Source organism: Topomyia yanbarensis, chromosome 1 (genome assembly GCF_030247195.1).
Source record: "Topomyia yanbarensis strain Yona2022 chromosome 1, ASM3024719v1, whole genome shotgun sequence".
In the NCBI taxonomy this organism is placed as follows: domain Eukaryota; kingdom Metazoa; phylum Arthropoda; class Insecta; order Diptera; family Culicidae; genus Topomyia; species Topomyia yanbarensis.
The window spans coordinates 14,416,632-14,443,400 of NC_080670.1; the positions used below are offsets into that span (position 1 = coordinate 14,416,632).

Here is a 26,769-nt window from a genome sequence, read left to right on the forward strand (position 1 = left end):
ATATAAATTCTCGTACGCAACAGAAAATAAAAAATTTGCCTACCTTTGAGCAAAATATCTTTAAACTTCATACTATGTTGCGTTTCGGCTTCGCCTCATCAGAAACCGACACTAACGTATTGTCGGAATAGATTAGCGCCGGCTTGACGCAAATCCCTTAAAACTAAAACACACTATGTGTTTCAATCAAACGACTGATCAAACGTGATGTCCCGTTAGAGCAGAAGTTCTGTTTATGCCGATGAGACACAAGTGAAGCCGAAACTTGTCTTGGCTTAGCAGGCCTATGCGAAAGCACTATGCTATATTTCACCCTAAGGAGGAAAATTTGGTAAAAACCAAAATTTCTCACTAGGGTGAAAATTTGTTGGTATAAACCAGTCTTTGTACAGGAGGGCACAAATCCTTATTTCATACTATGTTGCGTTTCGGATTTGTGCCCTCCTGTACAAAGACTGGTTTATACCAACAAATTTTCACCCTAGTGAGAAATTTTGGTTTTTACCAAATTTTCCTCCTTAGGGTGAAATATAGCATAGTGCTTTCGCATAGGCCTGCTAAGCCAAGACAAGTTTCGGCTTCACTTGTGTCTCATCGGCATAAACAGAACTTCTGCTCTAACGGGACATCACGTTTGATCAGTCGTTTGATTGAAACACATAGTGTGTTTTAGTTTTAAGGGATTTGCGTCAAGCCGGCGCTAATCTATTCCGACAATACGTTAGTGTCGGTTTCTGATGAGGCGAAGCCGAAACGCAACATAGTATGAAATAAGGATTTGTGCCCTCCTGTACAAAGACTGGTTTATACCAACAAATTTTCACCCTAGTGAGAAATTTTGGTTTTTACCAAATTTTCCTCCTTAGGGTGAAATATAGCATAGTATCTTTAAACTTGTTAATTCGCTTCAAAATAGAAATACATTACTTCTCTACACATACAAGCATCTTCCTTCTCTGTCACACCATCCCACAATGGTGCGTCAACTTACGCTTCAATGGCAGTTAACAAGGCAAAACAGAACGATGACTACCACGCCTCCAATTTTGTTTTCACGCAACGCTTCCTTCGCTCCAATCCATCTAGGTAGCATTACAGAAGAAAAAGAATGAGTTTTTGCAGCAATCAATGTTTCAATTGATGCCTGTAATACTAAATACTACCTCCATGTTTTAAGCTTTTCAAACTGGATGGAAATATGCTAACAAAATTGTAATGAATTTAAAGTTTCATAAAGACTTTAAATAAGCATTCAAATTTTTTAAATCTCAATGCTCGTTCATTAATAACGCGCGCAGACGAATTTTTCAACTTCTTGAGGGTACATAATGTGACCGAAACTTTTTTTAAACCAAATATTGAATTGAAGAGCAACTCTAATCTCGTTTTTCATCGATGTGATCGAATTGCTGGATTCGGCGGAGGAATCGCAATAGCGTTTAATCGCAGAATCGACTATCGCATCTTACCGTCTTTTGACACCGGAGATACAAAATTAAATACAAAAAAAAATCCGTCGTATGGCAGAATAAGGCTGACTGACATGACTTCAGGTGGATTTGGAACATATAATATATTGATACCAATTGATACACATTTCATCGACTATAGGCCAACCTACGAAACAATGCAGCGTCCTTTCTAATTAGGACAATTATTTACTTGGACGAAATTATCCAAGCTAGGTTGTTTACGTCACTAACTTAGTGACAGGACGTGTCTCCAGCGTACGGTACCTTTTCGATTCATTGTCTCCCAAATTCCGTAAATCCCGCCCATCAACAACCACTACTCGACAACAACTACAACTTGAAACGTATACAAAGTGCCTAATCCAGCAGAAACAGCGATTCACTTTAATCCAAGCACGAAACTATGGATAGCAGCAGAGGTAAAGTCGTGATGTGACCTTAGTTTCGTCCCGCATGGAATGATGGTGCTATGACTCACGTAGGTACACAAAGTTCCCCACGCTAAAGGATGGCACCGGCAGAAGGTGACGATGCCCCAGACAAAATAGGATCCTTGGGAGCTGCTAGCGAACGAATGGCCACACAGCGACAAGTATCCTCGCTTCGTTATCGTTCGTAAAACTGTTTCCCATTCCAAACGAAATTCTCAACTCGACATACCACACCGTCGATGCACACACTTCTGGTTAGATGCGATGCATGCATGGATATGGGCGCCACTTTCTGACTAGCTAGCATTAGCATCATCACGTTCAGAGATCAATTACCGGGCCATAGTAATACGTCTTGGTTGGGAAGCAGGAAACTGGTTTGGCATCAACCGGCCTTCGCGCAATTGTCTCGTCCTTCAGCGTTTTTTTTTTCTTCTCGCTCATTCGGTACAACGAGATGAGCCAACGTGTGCTTCTGCATTCTATAAACGTTTGTAATTACTTATGCAAAACTCCTCTCCTGGATGTTAGTCCTGTTTGCACTTTGAGCTGTTCGAAAGTCCTGGCGTTGTTTACCTACAGTGCCTTGCCGTAATATTAGAGCACAGTTGAAAAATTTTCGACTTCGTCTCATCAGAATCCGCCACTAACTTAGTGACAGGGCTAAGCTAGCGCTGGATTGACGCTAAGTCCAAAACCGAAAACACTACTTGTGTTTCTGAATAAATTCGTAGTCCTGCTCGATGTCCCGCAAGAAAAGGAGTTCTGGCACTGGCTTAGTCCTGTCACTAAATTAGTGCCGGATTCTGATGAGACAAAGTGCGGACGCAAATTTCCCGATTTCGGTCTAATATTATGGCAGTGCACTGTATAAGTACTTCCACCTTCCTGGCAGCAGGAGAAACCAGCTCACATCTCGTTTGCTCTTTATTACACCGTTATGACATAATTTATTCTACTGCACAGTCTCAATTCGTGATTCCAGTGGCAGAGCTGCTGTTGCTGATGTTTTGTTCTCAGCTTCCTGTCGAGCCTCAGCATCATCCAGACTTTCACTTCGCTAGAGCATAAGGATGGTAACTTGGCAGGATTATTTGAAAAAAAAACCATTATTTGAGTCTTGACCTAGATCTCGAATAGGACACAAGGGGAAAAAATCCGTTCTGATTGTGCGATAGCGATAAGTTTAATTTTGGGTTCCCTCCTGAGGGGTTTCCAATCCAAAACAGAGACTCAATCTAGCAGGGAGGAGAAACACAACCCCCGTCTGATTCTGCAAATTATGCCATAATAACAGTATTTCAATTCGATAACTGGAATGCACTCAGCGCAGTGCTTGGCTTATACATATATGCGAACGACAGACAGAAGTGGCGCGTGGATGCATGCATGAATGCGTCTTACCATGTGGGGATTAATGCGGTGAAGTAAAGTGCCGATTGAGAGGACCACTTGTGGGTGCTTTATGCGGGGGTTTAAGGTGTGCTCTTCGGAACAACTTTAATTATTAAAGCCGCGTGTGTGATGTATTTGGAGGTGAATGAGATATCTTTTGGCATCGGAAGCAAATAAGTTTTATGTAATGTAGTTTAAAGAGCGTATTAAAAAAAACTACTACTGACCGATGACCATTTATCTACGACGGTTTATAACATAAAATGTGCGTATATTATTTTTAGTGCGTATACATTATTAGCTATTAACAAAATGTTATATTTTACACGCTCCTGCAAGTATGTAGAACATATTGAATTGATCAATTACGGTTTCAACATGGAAAAGTTAAAAAAATACAAATTTTGAAGTTAAACTGTCAAAGAACAGCGATTTCAGCTCAAAAAATAAAATACATGTATATGGTACTTTCCCAGAAATTTTGCAGAAGACCTTAGCCATCATCATATTGTGAATATTTTTTCAAGGACACCTAGGTTCCATAACGCTATCCAAGGTCTCTAATATGTATTGTCCCACTTTTATCAATTTGTAAAACTAAACTTAAAGGTTGAACTAAGGTAGAATCCCCAGACCAAAAATTATACTTTGTTTACATGGTTAAGGTCTTCAGCAAAGTTGTCGTGTTTGGAACAATTTTGGTGAAAACGCACATACATACCGTAGAAAAAATCCTACAAAAAATGTTGTGAGAGTGATTTTCACAATATTAGTCAAATTTTTGAATAAAAATATTGAAAAAATTCTTCATTGACTTCTACACTGACAAAAATTGATTTAAAAAATTTAAAGTCGATTTACAAAAAAAAAACTTTGATTTGGATGAAATTTTGTTCCAAGATAGGATATTATGTTTCCTACCTAGCATCAAAAATTCAAGTTGGGCACTTTAAAGGAAAAAAGTTATTTGAAAAAAACTTTTTCTTGTCCTAACCCATTTTTTTTCAGTGCATTTTTATCGAAAACTAACCCAACGGAAGTCATAATCATCTCGGAGTCCAATTTCCCAACTGCTAGTGTAGGAGTCGATGAAGAATTTTTTCAATATTTTTATTCAAAAATTTGACTAATTTTGTAAAAATTACTCCTACAACATTTGAAAAAAATGGTAAAAAAAAGTTTGAACCTTTTCAAAAGACAGTCTAGATCATTTTTGGCAAAACAAAGTATGCAAAGTGGCTTTTTGTGACAAAGCGTACATGTACAGAAAGTTTCATTAAAATCTGAGAGGGTGCTGTCAACTTTGAATACGATTTAGCGCAAAATTCGTCAGTGCATATAAATAAAAATAACCCATTCTATATTATAAACCGTCATACATAAATGGTCACCCAAAAAATGAGTCCCACTATATATCGAAAATAATGAAACTTTTTATAGAAAATGGAGTTAGAAGTCAAAATATTTATTTTACAGTGATGGTTCCTTCAACAATAAGTTGAATTTTAGTGATACACAGCAAAAAAAAAGTCGTGTAACTTTACGTCTTGCCAGATGCACATAAAAGGAGCGTCCCAATTCACATAAATTTACATGTAATTACATGTAAAAATGTGAGTTGTTCGGCTTTTCCTAGGTCATCCAGCCTAAGTTTTACATCAAAAGAGTCACAATATTTAATTTTACATATCATAACATGTAAAATCCTAATATTGGATGGAAAAATACGTCGTTGCGTTGTTTACGTCAAATGTAATTTTCATTTTTTCTAAGAGTGTACCGTAAACCGGGGTGACATTGATCACTTTTCGAAGTAATCATTCCATATTTTTAGACGCAACACATTTTTTTCAAGTTTAATATTTTTAAACCATGTACTGGTGTATGGAGAACAAGATTGGATGGTTTTACCTAAAATTCCGCTTACAGCTATTTTCCCAAAAATGATTTCAAATTGAAGTCCGTTTTCGTGTTCCGGGGTGACTTTGATAACCTGCATTTTCACCCACATTAAGTTAATGATGTCAATGTTTTTCATTCAAATGTTTGTTTAAACTAACTCTGGAAAGATACTCATTGTTAAATAGATGTTAATTGGTATTATACAAAGTATTTCAATGTACTGTAAGTAACCAAAATTCGTATAATTTGTGTCCAACTAGAATAAAAGATCCTGAAAAGCTTTAAAGCTGCTAAAATTGTTTTGTTTCAGTATTTTATCAATGTACAAAAAGTTTCATCCATTTTAACACGTTGGAATATTGAACAATAAAAAAAATGTTGCGAATTTTAGCTTAAAATAATTTGAAATAATTGTCAACTAGTTTCACCAAAAATGTATTAAAAATAAACAAACTCTTAAAACTAAATTTAGCATATCCCAATCTAATGGAAAATAAAAACTCGCTTGTAATTTATTACTCTTGCTTAAATATGAGATTTATTTGTTTTATAAAAAATAGACATTTTACGATCCTTCGTAAAAAAACAGGTAATGTCAAATTTCGGTTTTTTCTAGTTTTTGTACCCAAAAACCGAACAATATACTCAAAAAGTATAACAAATCAGTATTTTATAAGTTTAGAGTAAAAATCATTTCAAATTAAAATGATTCGGTAGACTATTCTGGGTAAATTAGCGATCTACGAAAAAAAATTTCGAGTGATCAAAGTCACCCCGGTTTACGGTACCTGTAAATTTGTGGAACATATTAAATTATTAAATTATGATTTTAACATGGAAAAATCAAAAAACTGTTTTTAGGTCAAATTTACAAAAAAAACAATTTCATCTCTATGCCATATTTCACCCTAAGGAGGAAAATTTGGTAAAAACCAAAATTTCTCACTAGGGTGAAAATTTGTTGGTATAAACCCGTCTTTGTACAGGAGGGCACAAATCCTTATTTCATACTATGTTGCGTTTCGGCTTCGCCTCATCAGAAACCGACACTAACGTATTGTCGGAATAGATTAGCGCCGGCTTGACGCAAATCCCTTAAAACTAAAACACACTATGTGTTTCAATCAAACGACTGATCAAACGTGATGTCCCGTTAGAGCAGAAGTTCTGTTTATGCCGATGAGACACAAGTGAAGCCGAAACTTGTCTTGGCTTAGCAGGCCTATGCGAAAGCACTATGCTATATTTCACCCTAAGGAGGAAAATTTGGTAAAAACCAAAATTTCTCACTAGGGTGAAAATTTGTTGGTATAAACCAGTCTTTGTACAGGAGGGCACAAATCCTTATTTCATACTATGTTGCGTTTCGGCTTCGCCTCATCAGAAACCGACACTAACGTATTGTCGGAATAGATTAGCGCCGGCTTTCATCTCGAAACTTACGTCTGATTTCGACGGTATCAAAGTTATTCAAAACATAATATTCTACAACTTTGTCGAAGACATCTTACCCTCTAAAAAATCTTTGAAAATATTTTTTTTCGGGTACTCTAGTCCAATAAAAAAATTATTGTCAGAGTTGCAGAATAATGCTGTGATCATATCTTCCAACGAAATGCTGGCTCTAAAATTACATGTAAGACCTCAAATAGGTTAAGTCCCACCCTTTTGAATTGATCCCACTGTGTAGCTGTTTATTATTTCCTCAAATATTGTGCACAGAGTGCGAAAAACGGCGATGTAAAATCGAGCTGAATTAACGGGTGACATACATTTCGAAAGAAGTGACTCAGAAATAATCAGCCAGATATCTCAAAAGTTCGCTCAGATAAGCTCGGAGTTGTGATTTTTTTATTTCTATTATAGAGGTTATACTCTTAGGAGGGGGTTGTTTTCCGGTTAGAAAAATCTCTGGAAAAAATCTCAATGTGTGCGATTGGGAATCGCACCCAGACGGGTTGCGTATAAGGCAATCGATTAACCAGCTACGCTAATTCCGCCCCCCTAATGGTGATATTTTGTCTAAAGCAAGTAAATGACGTTAGTCTGTACAAAGCGTCTACGTACCCACTAACAACATTGAGATCGATGGTGTGGTCACCGATTCGAGTTTGTTATGCGTGAATCTACTGAAACACGTGGATGGCTGTTGCAAGCACACCTTGCTTCATTAACCGAAGTTTTTAAATGGCACTGCCACTAGACGGGACAATATTGTGTGTTCCTGCAAACTCCTATTGGGTGGGTGACCTTTGGCGGAACTGCTTTGCGCCTAATTATGTCTTATTCGGTTCGGTTATTCATACTGTGCGTCATGCATGAAAATGTGCAGTTTTAGCAATAAGGCTCGATGTGAGCGCACTTGAGACCACGTATTATGAATTCGTAAGTGCTAACATATTGACTTGATCACCGAAGCGTTTTTATATAATCGAGATTGCGGGCGTAGATGTGCGCGGATGATCACAATTACATGTTTGCATTTGTGACCAAATTAGTATTTTTGCGAAGGGCGCAAGAATTTTTACGTTACAGAGTTTAATTACGTGTACATTTTTATATCACCTCTGCTAGCGTTTTACAACTTGACGTGACTTTGAATTTGTTCATTTAACAGCGTACCCGTTCGCATGAAATTTTAAATATTTGCCTAAGCCGGCAATCTGATGCTTAATTTGTAGTGTACGATTCAGATGAAGGAAGAAAGTGAGCTCCCCTGTCTCACAAGTACCGTATTTTTCGATCGCGCAAGTGCGGGTAGTTATTTGTTGGTGCTTGACACTGCGTTTATAAATTTGTTGCTAGCACGTTGACTTAATTGCCAGGACGTTTTTAAGATTGCGAGATGATGGGTGTAAGCATGCGTGAATTATTGCGTGTGTGACTGGGTTTGTATTATCGCGAAAGACTCGAGCATTTGAATGTAAATGTGTTTGTTCATTTTACGGAGTGGGCTTCTTTATGTCGCGTATGCTATCGCGTTTAGAATTTTGCATGTACCAATGAGTTTCTACAAAACGTGTGAAAATAATTCGAATAATAATAATCAAAAAACAAAATGAATAAATCAAGACTAAAACGAATCATAACATTATTTAACAAATATCAAATGATAGACAGCCATGAATAATGTATTATTTTATAAATAAAGCGGGAAATTATGCTAATTTGTAACGATACGGAAGTTGGGGTTCATAGCAAGCTAAGTAACTTTTTGTGACTTTCGACACTATGCATTGGTTCAACTGAGCCGTTGACCAAGTACATATTCATGAGTAAAAAAGTAAAATCGAATATTGGCAGGTGAACGTCAGATCTTTTATAAGCCAACCTGATATTGTGTGCAGAGATCGTTTTTGCTCGTAGGCATCAATGTCATTATCGCAATACTGGCTTGCTGTATGATTTTGAGCATAACGTTTGTGTATCTGTCTTCTCTGGCATTTGCTTTTTATGCTGGAGTGCTGATTGTAGAGCTTATCTTAGGCAGACTGCCACTAGTTACACTTCGTGATTGATAGAATGAGTGAAAATGCTGAGAGCCAAAAAATATAAATCATGGTGTGCATGTTTCACTGACTCAAAAATGGTCAATAATGGCGCCGGATCAATTCATATATTATTTAATCTTTTATACAGAAGAAGACCGGCAAATGGAAAAGAACAAAATGGTGTCGAAAAAATAACAAACTAATAAACAAACCGAAGCTACAACATAAAACTATCGATTTTATTCGCAGAGAGTAAGAAATAATTTTGAGCGGCCTAAAAATAAGCATTAACTGTACGGAAAGCTTTACTTTGCCGGACGTATACAATAATAGTTTCACACGCGCGTTTTTTTGTTCCCCTTCCCTGTCAGGATACGATCACAGATCCTACCCGATTTTCAATAATTCCGTTGCCACGAGACTGAGTCAGGCTCCAACTGTAACCGCTGACAAAATGCCCTGAACGGCTTGGGGCCAGAACCTGACCCAGCTCTGGTTTCAAGCAGAAGTCGAACAAGGTGGCTCGTACCCCGGTTGTAACTACGTGGCGGTAATAAATAGGAGCTCTGTGTCAGACGACATACACAACAGCTTTATCAACCACGCTGTTTGTCGAGGTGTCCGCAGGGCACTCAAATTTTTTTTCGTGACAATTTGCATTTTTGCTGTAGCGAAGTGCATAGTGACTCATCATAGAGGAGGTTTAAGAATTTATTTATTTATTTATTGCTTTTGGCACCTGACTTTTTAACCTACAGGAAGATTTTGAATAAGCAAAGTCCAATTAAGGTTCATTTAGAACCTCACAATTTACAATACTGCGATGGTTCATTACATTACATAACATAACCTTGCGCATAGTTATGTATATCAAACAATTCAACAAACAATTTTAAATTCTTTTTTATACCAGTAAGATAGTCGTCGAAGCTTGATTCTTAAATCATCGCATGATACAGAAAAGTCAAAACATTTATAAGCTCTACTAAAACACAACACATCGCCGTAATGGGTTCGTTCTGTCCATACATCAACTTCATAGTTTCCGTTTCCTAATGGGATAGATTTTATTATGTACCTAGACTCGGCGTTTATTTATGTTACCTATAAAACGTAATTAGTGGTTTTTGAATGTGCGAAATTATTACCATCCGAATCAACATCATCCGCACCAACACGAAGGCAACTATCTTCATGGCACAGTGAGACAAAGTGTAACCTTCGACAAGCAAATCCTCTAGCACTCTTGGATGTTTTAATGCCGTTGACAACGTATCACGGAAGCTGTTAGATATTTTCACCTTTAGTACATGTTTCACCTCTCGAATTGAAGGCCGTATGTGGCATTGCTTGTAGTCAACAGCTACGGTATTATGTTCGTGATTGAGCAATTATTTGCTTCTGTGGCCTACTCACAGTTAGTAACAGGAACAACCTTAAGACATGATACCTTGATATTTGAAATTTAGTGATAAATAACCATGTTCACGGGTATTTTTAATGAAATGTCTTACAGCGCCACCTACAAGCATTCTAAGGTATGGGTACCTTCACATCATATGTTAAAAAAATGAAAACAAACATCTTTGCTGAAGAACGTATTTACTAGAAAACCTCTGTCAATAAAAAGAACTGATCTAGATAAGTTTTAACTCATCTAAATCAATACCAATGTAATAAAAGTGAAGCACAGGTTATGGAGTCTAGGCATATTAGGTGTACAAGTAAAAAATATAACAAAAAGATATGAATTCATTTTCAGCTATACATTTTATCAGAATTCACTTCTTCGGAACCTGAATCATAAATATTCAAATAAATAATTTATAGAAGAATGTTTTTCCAAGGATACTTCTATCAAAGGATAGAGCTTATCTAGATCAGTTTCAACTAATCTAGGTTAAAACCTAAGTTTCAAATAATAGTACAATTTTACCCGAGACATTTTATTGAAGACACACCAAACCGTCAGGATGCATAAACTAGAGCGCTAGAGGTTCTGTTCGACGAAAGTAGTTGCCCACCCCACTGTACATCACCAACTACAACAAACCACAGATTTTCGAAATAATTGCTCCAACAACGGACAGTAATCCTTACCCCGCAGTATCAAAACGCACTGTGCGCTTAACCAACCCGAAAGTACATAAACATTAATTGCCTCAGGGTTGCAGGAAATATATTCTAGTTCTGTACTATGAAACAACATGTTCCGGATAAGTCTCGTTACAGTATTGATGCTGTATGCGATAAAAGAATGAAAATTTAGTTTAAAACTCTCCCCTTTTCGCCAACTACCACGTCCAAATACTGTGCGTACATAACCTCAAAAGTTCGAGAGCACAAATGCACCGTTCTCACGGTCTAAAACTGCACAGCAGTATGTACTAGCAATTGGGGCATCCATAATTCCCTCGTTCGTTCTGTTCGAAGGATATACGCACATAATACGAGGAACAGCCCCACTCCCCAGATTGGTGGAACGAAGAGACGAGGATCATAATTCATTCCATCGCTGCAGAACTAGTTTAACGCTGGGGGAAAGGAGGGTCTGGGGAGGTAGCTAGTCTGATAGAGCGAACAATAATTCGATATCCATGAAAGTCCCAGCGTTGAGCCTGGGTACCCTGATATGTGTATGAATGATGGTCCATGTGTCTACGGGAGGTTAGATTGCGATGAAGAGCCTGTGTACGGTTAAATTTGGGAGAGGATCCATCAAAAGTTCTAATCTATAGAGACGTTAGAATAGTAATTGCATTTCTACTTTGTCTCATCAGTTCCGTGGTAGTCAGACTTGATCACCAGAGAAACGCTAAATCAAAAACTCGAAAACGCTACTTTTATTCCCAACAGAACTGGTCACGAATGATGTCCCGCAAGTATAGAAGCAGTATTCTTCGTTTTTGGATTTAGTGTCTATCTGGCGCCCAAGTTGGTCTGCTGCAATACTGATGAGACTGGAGTCAAAACGCAAAATCCTGGAACTGCTAAAGTTAGCTCACAGGACAGTCGTTAAAACAGAAATGCAAGTATTATTGACGTAAAAAAAGCCTGCCAATCCAAATTTTATCGTGCTTTCCAAAGTTCATAAACAACTGGCGGCGAACGAATGCGTTCTATTCGTTCGGTAACGAATGGAATCCACGCGTGAAACATAAACCCGAGCACAATCCATTTGTGTGCTCGCCCATTGAAGATTCATTGTCGTTGCCTGAGTTATGGTTCAACGCATTGAACTTCTGACCTTTCTTTCTGGGCAGGAATGGACTCCAAACCACATGGCTATAGAAGGAGCAGAAGAACAGGGACAGAAACTGTGAAAATAAATAAACTTCAAATCTGGCGGGGCAGGATAACGAGTTCACCGTTCGGGTCCACCACCACCACCACCAGAGGGAGGATATTGGAAAATGCCATTCAACGATGAAACGGGACGCTACTAAGATTCGAGCAAAGTTGGCGAGAGTTTCGAAATTGAATGAAATTCTTGACGCAGGGGCTCTAATAGCAATAACCGTCAATCCTCGCTTCGAATAACTTTTCACCGGTCGCGGGCGCGACTAGAGCTGAAAAGTCGCAAAACACTGTAACTATATTTTCAGGACAAAATACGATAAGACACCCGCGTCGTCAAAATTTATTGGCTGCTGTGATATTAGCAGTCGAAGCTGGTTTCAGCGTCAAATTTTCGCCGGCAGTCTGCGCGAAGATAGAGCAGCAGCTCGTGTCAAGGAGCAAAAGTGCGCGTTTATCGAATTCACAGCAAGTTATCTTTTCTCTGGCGGATTTTTTTCTTGCTTCATTTTTTCACGAGCTTCGATTTCGTTCGTTCCATTCATTGGTAATTGTATTTCATTTCAGTCGAAGACAAAGGAAAAACCAAATGGGGCAAACGGTAATGTTTTTGTCGTATTTTCATTTCACTGAGTGCCTGGTGGATATTTCTTTATCTGATTACAAAAAGTAGAATATCTTCTCGGTCAATGCCGGGAATGTTTCTCAAATCCGGGAAAACTAGATTTATCGCTTTAATTAGTCGCAGCTAAACAAATAAAAAAATAAAAACGAAACCATTTCCGATATGTATGTGATTGGAAAACTGCTTTTGTTTGGAATGAACAAGTATTTATTTTCATAACCTCAAGGCAGCCAACTAGGGCATATTTTTTCGACCTATTTCTCAATGATAGAATTTTTTTATTTATATATTTTTCTTTTTGGGGTCATTTCAATTTTCAAATAACATGAATTTTTGAGGGTTGTCCTACTGGAGCAAACAATTTTTATGAGGGTTGTCCTACTGGAGCTGTTGAGTTAGGGTTTCGGAAGGCCTCCCCGTCAGAATCACTCACTACAATTGCAGACGAGATGGAAAAAGTCACCCACTAAAACACTGTTTAATTATACAATTCACATATGTGCGGCGTAGACTTCACGATCACGTGTATCATCGTGAAGGGCTCGAGCGTTTGTGCGTTAACATGATCGATCGGGCGGGCATTTGTGAGTCGCGTGCGCTAGCGTGTGTGTGTGACTTCGCGTGTGTGAATTTGATTTTATAACCGTGTGTCCATTCGCATATTCGCGTGTGTTCTTGAATGATCGCACAAGGACAGAGTGAGTTCTTACATATCACTGGAGTTCCCGGCCATGTTGCCATGGAACGCATTGCCTGTCTAGTGGATATGAACACTATTTTTTGATTGTCTCAACTGAAGGTATGGACCTAGGCTGATAGGGCTGAGAGGAGGGACTTCAGGACGTAAGGGACCATTCATAAATTACGTAACGCAAAAATTGCCCAAAATTGACTCCCCCCTCCCCCCATGTAACAAATTGTCACAAATTTCTTTATCCCCCCCTCTCCTATTACGTAACAAATTCCTTGAAATTTTTTTTCTTCGGTGAAAACATGTTACGTAACGATCGAGCTTACTCCCCCTCCCCCCTATGTCACAATATGTAACAACTGTCGAACCCCCTCCCCCCCTAAAAGCGTTACGTAATTCATGAATGGTCCCTGACCGATTCATGATCGCACGAACACGAGCGTTTGTAGATTCATTCATGAGGGTACTTAGCATTTTTTATTGGACGAAAACTGAGAATTTAGCATTAATTTTTTTTTAACTACGCCAATGTAACAATTTTTATTTTCTTTCAAAAATTCTACGTCACTGTACAGGAAATGCTAGTTCAACGACTTCACTCATTCGACCGAAATCGTGGCAGCGGTGGAGAACGTTTTTGGCGCCTCCGAAGATAGCGCAGGAGTCGCTCAATTTTTTCGATATTTTTAATAAAATTAAAATTAGGCAATGTTTGATTAAATGTAGCTTAATATGTTCTTATATTTTCTTCAGGAATCAGGAATCAGAATATATTGGCTCAAATGGCACGTTCCCCGTACATAGTCGGGGATTTGTGCCTTGCCGTGTGTTTTCATCATTTCCTGAGCGGAAGGAAAGGACAAGAACGTGTGAGGAAGTAGAATTGGAAGGGTGGGAAAAATAACAGCACAAAACAAAAATAAACAACAGGTAAGTTAAACTCACAAGTAGTTCAACTTGCCTGCGAATAAGCCTAAAGCTCTTTACCACAGTGGATAAGAAACTTTAGCATGTCTCTGAGTTTCAGTCGACCAAACATGGTTTCGTCTATATAAGGACGGCTGAAGACTCGAAATCGCAATTGCGCTACCGCTGGACAGTTGCATATCAGATGATATGAGGTTCCGTAGTCAGATTCACAAAGATCACATGAAAAACACTCAGCGCGCTGAATAGTTGTCATGTGATAATTGAGTTTGCAGTGGCCGGTTAAAGCCCTGGTCAGCATGCCGCAGTGGAGCTTCGAAAAATGTAAGAGATTTTTCGAAACCACTGGGCATGGTTGTTCTAGAAACGCCTTTGTTTGGCGACACGTTTGTAGATTTCTCCAATAATTGCGGTGCTCGGACGAAGCCCAGGACCGTATTTTTTCCCGTATACAACTTGTCGAAATTGGCAGCGCGGGCTCAGGACCAACGAAGTCAATCGCTGAACCTGCCCTGGCCAATTCGTCAGCCCATTCATGTCCAGTAATACCGCAATGTCCGGGCACCCAGACAAGGTAGATAGTGTTGACAATGCTTAGTTCTTCGATTTGGGTTCGGCACGCGATCGCTAGCTTGGACCGGGATTTGTCTGAGCTAAGGGCCTTGATTGCAGCCTGACTATCGGAGCAGAAGTTTATAACTCTGCCGGACAAACTCAGTTGAAGGGCCGATTGCACCCCGCACATAATCGCAAAGATTTCTGCTTGGAATACAGTACAGTATCTACCTAGTGAGTGAGATTGTTCCAATCTCACTTCACGACAGTAGACACCAGCACCGGCACGTCCCTCCATCAGAGAACCGTCAGTGTAACAGACTACTTGCGTTTGTTGTTGTCTTTCCATAAAGCCAGACAACCACTCCTCTCGAGAGGGAATCTTCACATGGAATGTCCTGTAAGGAAAACTACAAGTGAGTGTAATGTCGCTGGGAGCAAGAATATCTTCACCCCATGTAACCATTTGTGACCACAATCGTGTATGACTGGTAGCAAGATCAACATGATTACTGTTCCAAAGCACAGTAACCTGCAGTCTGTATGCACATGATAGTGCTTCTTGTTTTAAGTGTATGTGTAATGGTTTGATATTTAAAAGTGCCTCAAGAGCAGCAGTCGGAGTCGTGGTGAAAGCACCAGTCAACGCCATGAGCGCCATTCTTTGCAGATGGTTTAGCTTTGACTGGACTGTCACCACCTCTCCCCTCTGCCACCACACAAGGCATCCGTATGACAGTATTGGACGTACAATTGTCGTGTAAATCCAATAGATGTATTTAGGTTTGAGACCCCAGGTCTTTCCAAAAGTTCGTCTGCACTGCCCGAAAGCCATGCACGCTTTCTTGACTCTGAACTCAATGTGAGCAGACCAATTCAGTTTGGAATCCAATATGACTCCAACGTATTTGACTTGATCTGCACACAGTAGCTCAGAATCAAAGAACTGCAAGGGACGAACTCCGGTTGTTATTCGCTTCTTCGTGAAAAGAACCATTGAAGTTTTGCTTGGGTTAACTGATAGTTTAACCTGTCGACACCACTGTTCGACGGCTCTTAATGCCTGTTGCATTAAGTCAAAGATTGTTCCGATGCAAAATCCAGTAATTAGTATTTGGTAATCGTCAGCAAACCCGTAGGTTGGAAATCCAAGCTCATTGAGTTTCTTCAACAAGCCGTCAGCTACTAAGTTCCATAACAAAGGTGACAGAACGGCGCCCTGAGGACAACCGCAAATACTCAACTTCCGTATCTCAGCCTGTCGCAGTGACGAGCAAAGTATGCGGTTACTAAGCATTGCGTTTATCCAACCTGAGATACATGCAGGTATCCCATGACCGCGCGTCGCTTCCAGAATAGACTGGAAGGACACATTGTCAAAAGCACCCTCAATATCTAGGAATACACCCAAGCTAGATTGCTTGAGCGAGAAGGCTTTCTCAATGTTGTAAACAACATCGTGAAGCAGAGTGATCGTGGATTTCCCACACTGATATGCATGTTGCATTTTGTGCAGAGGATATTCAACTAAACTAACGTTCCTGATGTGATGATCGATTATCCGTTCCAAAGCTTTCAGAAGAAAAGAACTTAAGCTGATAGGCCTAAAACTCTTGGCTTCTTCATAGCTTGAGCGCCCCCCTTTGGGAATAAATCTAACAGTTATTTCTCGCCATGCTTTCGGGATATACCCGGTAGCAAGACTAAAAAGCAAAATCTTTTTCAAGACATGTTTAAGAATATCAAATCCCTTTTGCAGTAGCACGGGAAGTATTCCATCTCTTCCGGGTGATTTGTATGGAGCAAAGCTGTCAACTGCCCACTTGATCGATTCAGTGGAAACCAATGTGCGTGCTAACGCCCACGAGTCCGAATCACCAGAATGAGATCTGTGAACATTGTTCAACTCCGGATCGATACAACCTGGAAAGTGTGTGTCGAAGAGACAATTAAGAACATCTTTTTCGTCCGTCACATAAACACCATCTCTGGTTTTTAAGGAGTTCATCTGAAAATCATTCGATTTGGAGAGAATTTTATTTAATCTGCTAGCCTCGTTCAGACTAGAGACATTAGTGCATAGGCTTTGCCAGCCAGCCCGTTCTGCAGATCTAAGACATTTCTTATATGCACTACGAGCTGACCTAAAAGCCCTGGAGTCATCACGCTGACGCCGGTTCCAAGCTCTTCTCATAACTTTCTTCATTCTTTCAAGCTCAGCCCTCCACCAAGGGGTTCCCCTAGTCGATTTAACAGTACGAAGTGGACAAGCTTCTTCGTAGGATGCTAATATGAATGAGTTTGTCGTATCCACGACGTCATCTAAGTCGTCTAGTTGACTAATTGTTGGAAAATATCCATGAAATTTAGTCGCCAAAAAGAGGTCCCAGTTTGTAGATTTAGGATAACGATATTTCACCACATTGAAGGTGACATCAAAATGATCGAAAAATATATATTTATGATCGGATAGCGACGGTTCAGTTTCATTTGGAACCTGCCAATTTCCCAGTTCATGCAAAATTCTATCAGAGCAAAGTGTTATGTCTAACACCTCCTCCCTCCCAGACCTCGCAAAAGTTGGTCGGTTTCCCACATTCAGAATATGGAGATTTGTACTACTTATGTACTCCATCAGTTCAGAGCCTCTCAGATTGATGTCCGAGCTGCCCCAAATGATGTGATGAGCATTCGCATCACTGCCGATAATGAGCGGAAGCCCATTTCTGCTACAATATGATACAACGCATTTGAAATCATCAGAAGGAGATGATTCGTTATGCGGTAGGTATGCTGAACAATATATATATTTTTTGTCTACGTTTCCGACAGTCAGTGTAACTGTGACAACACAGATATCGCGGGTTGTGAGCTTCGATATGAGACACGCGTCAATAGCCTTATTTGCAAGAATGCAAGCACGAGGCATTTCACGTGGGTTAGTCATGCCTGTCTTGTTGTAAGCAATGAAGGCAGTGTTAAGTAACTTTCCAAAATAGAAGTTTCCTTTATGGAAATACGGTTCTTGAACCAATGCTATGGAAGCTTTACCTTCCTGCATTAGTCGAGATAAATTCATAGTTGCTGTACGTTTATGTTGGAGATTGATTTGTGCTATTCTAACCATTGTTGATTAGAGAACTGTACATTTCATCTCCAACACAAATTGCACAACAACTAGAGAACACCAAGCAAGTGTTAACGCATACAGCGAGCCATATCAGGTTTAAATGGGACATGATCATTTAATTCCCACGATTTGCGAAGAAAATAATGGTCCACTGTGTCAGAGATTCGCATAACACAGCAAGGGCAAAACCCAAAACGCTCCGTGCGCGACTGGCATATTTTAGACCCTCCAGTCATTAAGTCCTCGGCACGGAACTACACCTTGGTCTCCTACTTTCAGTCGCCTCCTACGACATGGGAGCAGGATTCCAGTGGCTCAATTCTAGGCCGGATACCACACGGCCTCTGGGCAGGTTCATCTGTACACATCGAAATTTGATAATCGAAACTCAACAAAACTTCACCGAACTACAATCAGCTGAAAGTCTAAGCAAACCCCCAGCCAACAAAAATGCGGCAAAATTAAGTGGATCATCGGTGAAAAAAATCGGTGTGTAGAGTGAACGTTCCGCTGCGTATGGCAGCATACTGGGGAGTTCGCCCAACTCTTCCCAAGCTCCGTTCGCCATTGAGAATGTTTTAAACCCCCTCAACAATTTTACCCATAGCACGGGTCGCATGACACTATGGAATTGGGGTTCCCTGTTTGGTAGATTTTTACCACTGAAACAGGTAGTCCGTAGTGTAATGCTTAGCCGGTTGAAGCAACCACTACCGACACTACACGGCTTATCTAGGCTGTTCGGTGTAAGAAGCTGACATTGAAGAACAGCTTCCATATTTAGATGGGCAAACAGCCGCAGAAGGAAGGAAGGATAACGGGTGGAGAGGGATTTGGGCTAAGCGCTTATTTAAAGGCGGCGCTGGCTCGCCTTGTCAGGGCTGCTTTAGGGCATGTGGTATTTAGGCCTAGAACGTATAGGGCCCACTACCTCGTCCTACCACACCCGCAGTCAGCCCCCGCTGCTGGTTCGGGTCGCGAATCACAACTAGTTGCTATCGCGATTAAGCATTATCCACCACCTATGACCCACCGGTTGCTTGCAGCTCAGCTTCCCACGTAGCGTTCCTCCACCACCACGGGGCCCGGCTACGCCAATGTAACAATTTTTATTTTCTTTCAAAAATTCTACGTCACTGTACAGGAAATGCTAGTTCAACGACTTCACTCATTCGACCGAAATCGTGGCAGCGGTGGCGAACGTTTTTGGCGCCTCCGAAGATAGCGCAGGAGTCGCTCAATTTTTTCGATATTTTTAATAAAATTAAAATTAGGCAATGTTTGATTAAATGTAGCTTAATATGTTCTTATATTTTCTTAATATTTTTTTCTTTTGAAAAATTCTCGAATGCATCTATATTTTCAACGTTCGAACTAGTACAACCCCTTCACAGAATCGTACGCTGCCTTGAAATCCACTAACAAATTTCGAGTCCACAAGTTCAAGTTTTGAAATATATCGAATTATTGTCGCATGATAAACATCTGGCCCATCGTTGATCAGTTAACAGCACCATGACGAAATCGCGGAAGTGAAGAAAAATTTTGTCCCGATTAGTTCAAATTTGGTACGGAATGAACCCTGCACCCACCACACTCACCGTGCTAATCGAAGATCGATTACAGTATTACCACTTCAATTTCTGCTGAGTGCTTTTTGTGTTGGAGACGAATCACTGCGACCAGTCTTCTGATTGTAGCACGACTGCTAGCTGAAAATATCCAGAACAAGTGCCATCCAATACACATCCCCACAAATTGTTGCGCTGAGATGGTTGACTGTCAGAAGTAAACTGTAAGCTGCATAATCTTTACCGGAACAGTTTCGACCGGATGTTTGAATTTCCGATTGCCGTTCGTTTGATATTTGCACCAGTCGAGTATTGGACAATTCAGGTTGAACTAACAGGACTGAATTTTGATATTTCTCTTTATGCGGCGTTCTTCTACAATCGAGCGTAACCCAGTGGAATCGATACGAGCGGGGGAAATTTAGCAAAGTCCCTGCTCGAGAGCAAAGAATAAAGTGGTGTCGTCGTGAATGCGAAATTTCATAACGTAAAAAAATACCGGATCCTATGATACTGAAATTCCAGGCTGTTGGTGATCCATGGCGTTGGGGTGGTTCCGCAGTCCCTGAGGGTGATGGGTGGGAATGTTTTGTTGGTAGCTCTCACTCCCTCTCGCATCACCGAGGACTTATCAACGGTACAGGACACTAGAAGCTATAACAACGAACGCCGAATGACATTACCCTCTAGAAGCATTACTTCTAAAGGCACACCATGCCCAACCAGATATAAATTATGGTAATCGCAAGCGACAGGTTTATTTACCTTTGATTTATTGGCGACAGCTTATACGTTTATACGACTGGCGAAAGGATTTATTTATGGATGGGCTCCCCTATCGTGTGCCACTGAGTGTCAAGCCGGCTAGCCATGCTCGGTCAGGGACAACGGCAGAATGACACAACGGGAAGAGGTCCCAACCCAAACGTTTTTATCTTCTTTTTCTTCTTCGTCTTCCGGACTCCTTTACTGCCGGTGATGATTGCTTTTGTACCGCATGTGTATGCCTGTGGATGTGCACACTTTGGAGCCAATAAGCCCACCTTCAGCTTAGTCGAGCTATAGACGATGTCGGGTTGGCATGGATACGAGAGTTGCCTACACGTCTGGGGACCAGAACGATGATACATTTGGTTGATTGCACTCCAGAGCACCAGCCACTGGTGGGAGTGCAGAGAAATGTTGGCTAATGAAGATGGATTTTCTATTTTTGAATTTGCCTGCAATCTAATAATTATAATCAAGGGAAGGGGCAGAAATCAAATCCACCTTGACAGTAAAAATAGCTCATAACTAAGGTGCCAAACTGGAAACATTATCTCAATTTCACCTAAATATTACCTTGGGTGGCAGATTTTAACTGGTGCGGCAAAACTGTCTGTCAACTGGTGGAACCGTAAAGCCACGTCGTTGACTTCAACCCTTCTCCCCCAGCGATACTGCTACATCAACACAAACTAATCCTGTAGCATTTGGCCTACCACCAGGCACTCTATTGCTGGTTATGCTGTCTGCAGCTCTCCAAATCCGTTCGTCATCGCCATGTTCAGAAGGTGGGGGATGGATGAGCTACAGCTTTGACGCGTTGGGCTGACAACACGTTTCCAAAACGGATTTATCCGAGATTTTTCGTGATGTTGGTGTTTGTCACCGTCACCTCCCTATGCCGCATAGCCGCCGCAACCGTGACCGACAAAAGTTGGTATATGGGTGGTTCAAGCGGATCCTTCTAGAATTGCCATCGTCTGAGCATGGCCTGTTTACTGTTATGATTATGATTGTTTGTTTCATTTTCGAGCTAGGAAAAGCCGCATGGTCGGCCTCTTGGTGAAAATATCGGACCAAAATTGAACACACACATACATATACGCCATTCTCGAGGCTGGCATCTGGCTGAAACAAAAAACCATTGGGTTAGAGGTATTTAGTCTTCTGGGGAGAGAAAACAATTTTCTCGTTAGTAGTACCTTCAGAGCGGACTCCCGTTGCGTCGTCGTCGTCGGACATGGCATTAAAAGGATGTGTTGCGACATGTTGGTATACGGAGAAACCAGGTGGGCAGATATCACCGGAGATGACAACGAAATCCGCAAAAGGATTTTCCCCCTGATGATAATGTCCCTTTGAGTGGTGTGGAAGGTTATCAACATTTGAAACGTTCCATCATCAACTCCAACGCCAACGCTTGGTCGTTTTGGTGGTTGGAAAACAACCACAGCGTTGCTCACACGTTTCATCGGATTACCATTACCATTATCGTTTAGCCGAAAGAGTTTGTTCCGGGAATTTTAGCCAAGAGCTCGTGATACAATACCGTAACAGTCAGCGAGCAGGTAATCAGCCTTAGTTGACGGTGCACCATAGAGCGTCGTATCCAGGTGGTTTCTATTGTTTTAAATGCTATTAACGTGTGGCTGTGTGTGTGTTGTTCGAGCGAAACGTGTTAAAGTACAGTACGCTCTACTACTACGTTTTTCACCTATATTTTTATTTGTTCGGTTTTCAAAGCTGATTTTTATTGCCAATAACCGCAATCAGTGAATTTAACGTAATCACGATCTTATTATTATGAAAATTGATGATACGACACGGATGAAAATAAATATTGCAATGTATGAAACAAAAAACATACTACCTTTTCCTCTAAACAGTGCTGCCATTATCTTATTTCTTTTTACAATATTTTTGCGATTTCATAGTTTGGTTTAGCAAACTGAAACTACAGCCAAAATAAAGATGCTTCTGCATTAAACGTAAGATCAATTTTAGTGAGAGTTGTTTCTCGAGTCATAATGCTACTTATAAGGCACGCACCCGTGTTCTGTTTAGCAAATTGTGAATCCTTTGCCCGGCGATTGCTAACTCGAGCTACGGAACGGTACGATGAACCAGATTTTTACTTTGCGACGAATTATCGATAAATTAATGAAATACATCTACCGCACTCAGCATCTGATTGTGGATGTTAGAGCAGCGTACGATTCAATCAAACGAAACGAATTGTGTCAGATAAGTTTTCCGATGAAACTGATTGCACTGATTCGTATGACGCTGGGCAGATTAAAACCTAGTTCGTTTGTAATTGTAGAGCTTCTGTTTCCCGGCGTTTTCTTGCTAACTGGAGCTGCCAGAATATGTCGGTGTAAAGGACTACATTTCACAGAATCATTTGATAAGTTGTTATCTACAGGCCACAAGATTATGATACCCATTCAACGAACGATGAAACTCGCTGGATCCCCCATCGTCTTTTCGTTGCTTCTTTCGTTACTAAATACATACAGCACAAAACAATAAAGCCAAAGCCCCTTTTTCTTTCGATTCTACCGAAGCGAGTGGCACAATTAGCGAATTACCTTTTCCTCACAATACGAATATTCAATCTCGTTTCAATTTAAAACTGATTTTAATTTTCATTAAATGAAATGCAACACAGCAAACCGGCGAAAGAAGCACATTTATAGTGCTTCAGCATTCCAATATCATCGCTACCTCATAAATCCACGGAATCAAACAACAACAAGTGCATATCGTTGATAGAGTATTTTCGTTTCCCCAGCACTATGTTCAATATTGATAGTAACCATCATTACGATTGATACGGTTGCTGTCCACAATAGGAAACACTTTCTTCGGTGGTCTTATATATTGGAAAGCTGAATCGCTTCAGGGTGGTGTTTCCAATCATGTGAAAAATGAAATATGTTGAAATCGTTACCATCACATGATTACAAAACTGAATCAAAATCTAGCGGATAGTGCACGAGCTGCAGAGCGAGGAGAGAAGTTGACCATTTATAATGGGTCGTTGGATGTACGGTAGAGCTATCACCTTCCAGCTCCAGGACTAAAAATGTTTACATCTCTGGAGGTAATAAATACATGTAATAAATAAACACAAATGCAGACAAACTTTCTTGCATAAAAATATGCTATTGGCATTAATCTTTTTTGATGAAAATATTAGTGCGAAGGTTGCTGTTTCAGGAAAACATCAACCAATTTAACCCAAACGAAAATATTTTTTTTTTCAATTCAAGTGAATTAAAGGTCTTGTATGTGATTTTTCTTATGTTAAAGACTACAATCTTCAATCTTGGTAAAATTCAGTGGTACTGCGTAATATTTTTAGCTTTGAAAGTGATCCAACTGGAGCTGTATAGCTTGGTTTTCCCTGTCTGAGTCAGTCGCTGCGTTTGCGTGTATATATGACAGAAGAAGATGACACAGAAGGCAAAGATTAAGCCTGTACGATATTAAGCCTGTTCTAATGACCCTGCCACTTCTAGTTTTCCGATCTGTTTACTTCACATCCTTGCTCTCACTTGAGTACTATGGATCTAAGTTTCATAACTTTCCCTACCCAGTAATCTCTAGCTAATTGAATGTCGTTAAAATGTAAAAAAGAAAATGTGACTAACATAGTCGAAATAAAAAAGGAAAAAAAGTATATGCTAAAACTTTAATAAAATGAGAAATACCACAATTATATAAATGGTTTTTCATAAATTGCCCCTTTGCAATAAATTGCACTTATTTTCAAGATGAACAATATAAGTCACTAGCTAATACCCATCGCACGTTGCTGCGACTTTCAACGAAATAGGAGGAAAACACAATTTGTTCCGAAGTGCCATTTGGCGGGAAGATAATCCCCAACGAATAACACACAAGCACGCTTCATAACAAATGTAGGGTTACCAAATGGACTGAGAGCCAATTAAGGACATCCCTGCCAAATCCATTCTGTATTGAAGCCTGAATCAGTTGTCACTTGAGCCAGAATTCTGAAAAAGTCGGGATTCTGACTTATTTTCCAGCAGTTGAACTGCGACGTTGAATCTTGATCGAGACAAATTGGAATGGTGTAGTGTCAATATTGAACGAAGATAACCACTATGGCCAAACCTCATATCGAGCTAAATTTTGGTTAATTCTGAGTAAAAGAACTTTTGGTTGGAATGAGTCGCAAAGTGCATTAACAAAAACAATCGCTGGATTTGAAATTGACAATTGAAATTGATTCTCTTGGAATAGAGTTGATCTGAATAATTTAATATAGGGTGATTCGTCATGACGTTTTTTTATCTAGTAAAAAATTGAAAAATGGAGTAAATCGCGAATTGTTTATTTGTCAATCGAAAGAACATTTTTGCCATTTATTGTTTGAAAACAATTTCTTTTAAATGTTGACCATGTTGGCGCTTGAGGTAATCCATTCGACTGGTCCAATTTTTGATGACGGATTCGAGTATTTCAAGTGATATCTGGCTAATTAGTCGAGTAATGCTGGCTTCCAATGCTTGGGAATGTCACCGCCGTTATGTTTTCTTCAATGCGTGCTGGATGTGGTCGATTTGTTCGCTAATCATCCAATAACGAGAACTGCAACTTTTATTCTTTGATTGTGTGGCGAATAGTGGAGTCAGTTGGCCGATTATGTCGACCACATTATGGTCGGAGTGCACGAAACACATTTCTCACAGATCGCTGATTTTCGAAATATAGTTGAATAATTTGAAAATGGGGAGCATACTGTGGTGGCAAACAATACTAAACTATAATAACATAACATGCCCTGTTAAAAACCATCACCCTGTATATGCCAAGGCTTGAGACTGAAAATAAGGACATTTGAAGTAAAATAAGGACGCTTTCCAAAAACCTCGAAAATAAGGACATGTCCTTTAAAATAAGGACGGTTGGTAACCCTAAACAAATGCCTACTATGTATAAATTTTGACGGCAATCGGTGAAGCCGTTTGGGAGTCCGTAAATCATATACATACAAACATTGACTTTTATGTATATAGATAGATAGATTTCGCGAAAAAATGCAGACGTTTCTATAAATTTAAATAGTGGGTAGGGTGGTTCTAATTTTACGAAACTCTTAAAAAGAGCTTTGCAGTCTTCCAGAAAATTGAAAAAAATCACATCATAAAAAAATTATCGAAGACATTGGAATTCTATCTCTTGTATTTTTCATTTTAAAAGAAATTAACCTACCCTCAAAGCCTATCCAAAGCCTTAGCATCTTCCGATAGGCTTTGAGGGCAGACTTCAACATGCCCCTCCATAGCTCTACCCACTGCCAAAGTCTGGCGGCGACTGAGTTAGCTAAGGGGGCAAACAGTGATAATAAATATCTCAAGCCTGAGCGCAGTCCACTGGACCTAAAAATAGATAACGAGATACGATCTGCTTACAGTAGACATTGGGTGTCGATAGGTCAATTAGGAGGTATTGGAGGCTGTGGCGGTGATGACGATACTGTTGAGAAGATGTGATAGCATCATCACAGTTCCTCGATGGCAGAGTGGTTAACGCACCCAACTAGACTGAGGGATCGTAGGTTCGATTCCTGCTTGAAGACATATCTTTTCTCAGTGTTTCCAATAAAAACTTCATTCTCGCCGTTCCGGTCATTCTTTCTGTTTTCCAGTGGACACGTTCATGAAATTTTACTCAATCCTCCTCTTCTTCTCCAGATTTTTGGTTCCTACCATAACTCTAGATAAGTAGGCTTTACCCATTGTGTAATAGTAAAAGTAAAATATACCTTTTTGATATAAGTTTTGAAACCACGCGACAGGGATGACTAAGAGTTTCACGATCTGGTAGACATTTGTTACAAAAATTATGGTAATTACCTGAAAAGAAAATAGAAGAAAAAATACATTAATGATGTTTAAAATGACCAACACAAACATTATAATTTATTTTTCTGAATGTTAAATCAATGTAATTTAAATTTCTTTAAAATCTGGTTGATTCTGCAAACTAAGGAATATCTATTATGGAATACAGACTTCAACCATTCAGCTCGTTTACATGGCAGAAGGCTAAGAAATGTATCTGAAAGGGTCATCATTGAAAACGAAAAATAATATAGGCATTGAAAACATAACTATACATGTGAGAGGGAACTTCTGCCACCTAATAGTCACTACTCGGGTTCAGGTAATTTGCACGACCGATCCCTTTGTTTCAGGGCGTCCACCAAGAATTTAGGATCTTCGTACACAAACAACAAAAAAGAAAAATAATTAGGAAAATGAGCAAAGCTCCTTTGTTAGAGGCTCCCTAGCGTACCCAATTCGGAAACGATCCCACAACTAATCGAATTGACATAAATTATTTAAAAAAATAGAAAATTGCACCATGCCCATCCCGTATTACATTTAAAGGTTCAATCTTTGTTATATAATAGGGTTTTTAATATACAGCAACTACGTTAAAAAACTCCACTATTTTTTGCAAAAAAAACCCGTTTGTGCAG

General features: G+C 39.8%; 2 protein-coding genes across 4 annotated transcripts in view; both read right to left on the bottom strand.

The window, feature by feature from the left end:
* Window positions 1–26,769, bottom strand: part of LOC131676943 (uncharacterized) — a 236,724-nt gene that overhangs the window by 128,289 nt on the left and 81,666 nt on the right. The window lies entirely within an intron of this gene.
* Window positions 1–26,769, bottom strand: part of LOC131676944 (uncharacterized) — a 105,081-nt gene that overhangs the window by 6,858 nt on the left and 71,454 nt on the right. For 2 of the 3 annotated variants that reach the window (XM_058956379.1, XM_058956378.1), the window contains exon 2: window positions 26,050–26,140. The exons of the other annotated variant lie outside the window; for it this stretch is intronic. In XM_058956379.1, the coding sequence (XP_058812362.1) occupies window positions 26,050–26,140 (91 nt within the window). The remainder of the gene's footprint in view (window positions 1–26,049; window positions 26,141–26,769) is intronic. 3 annotated transcript variants of the gene reach the window in all.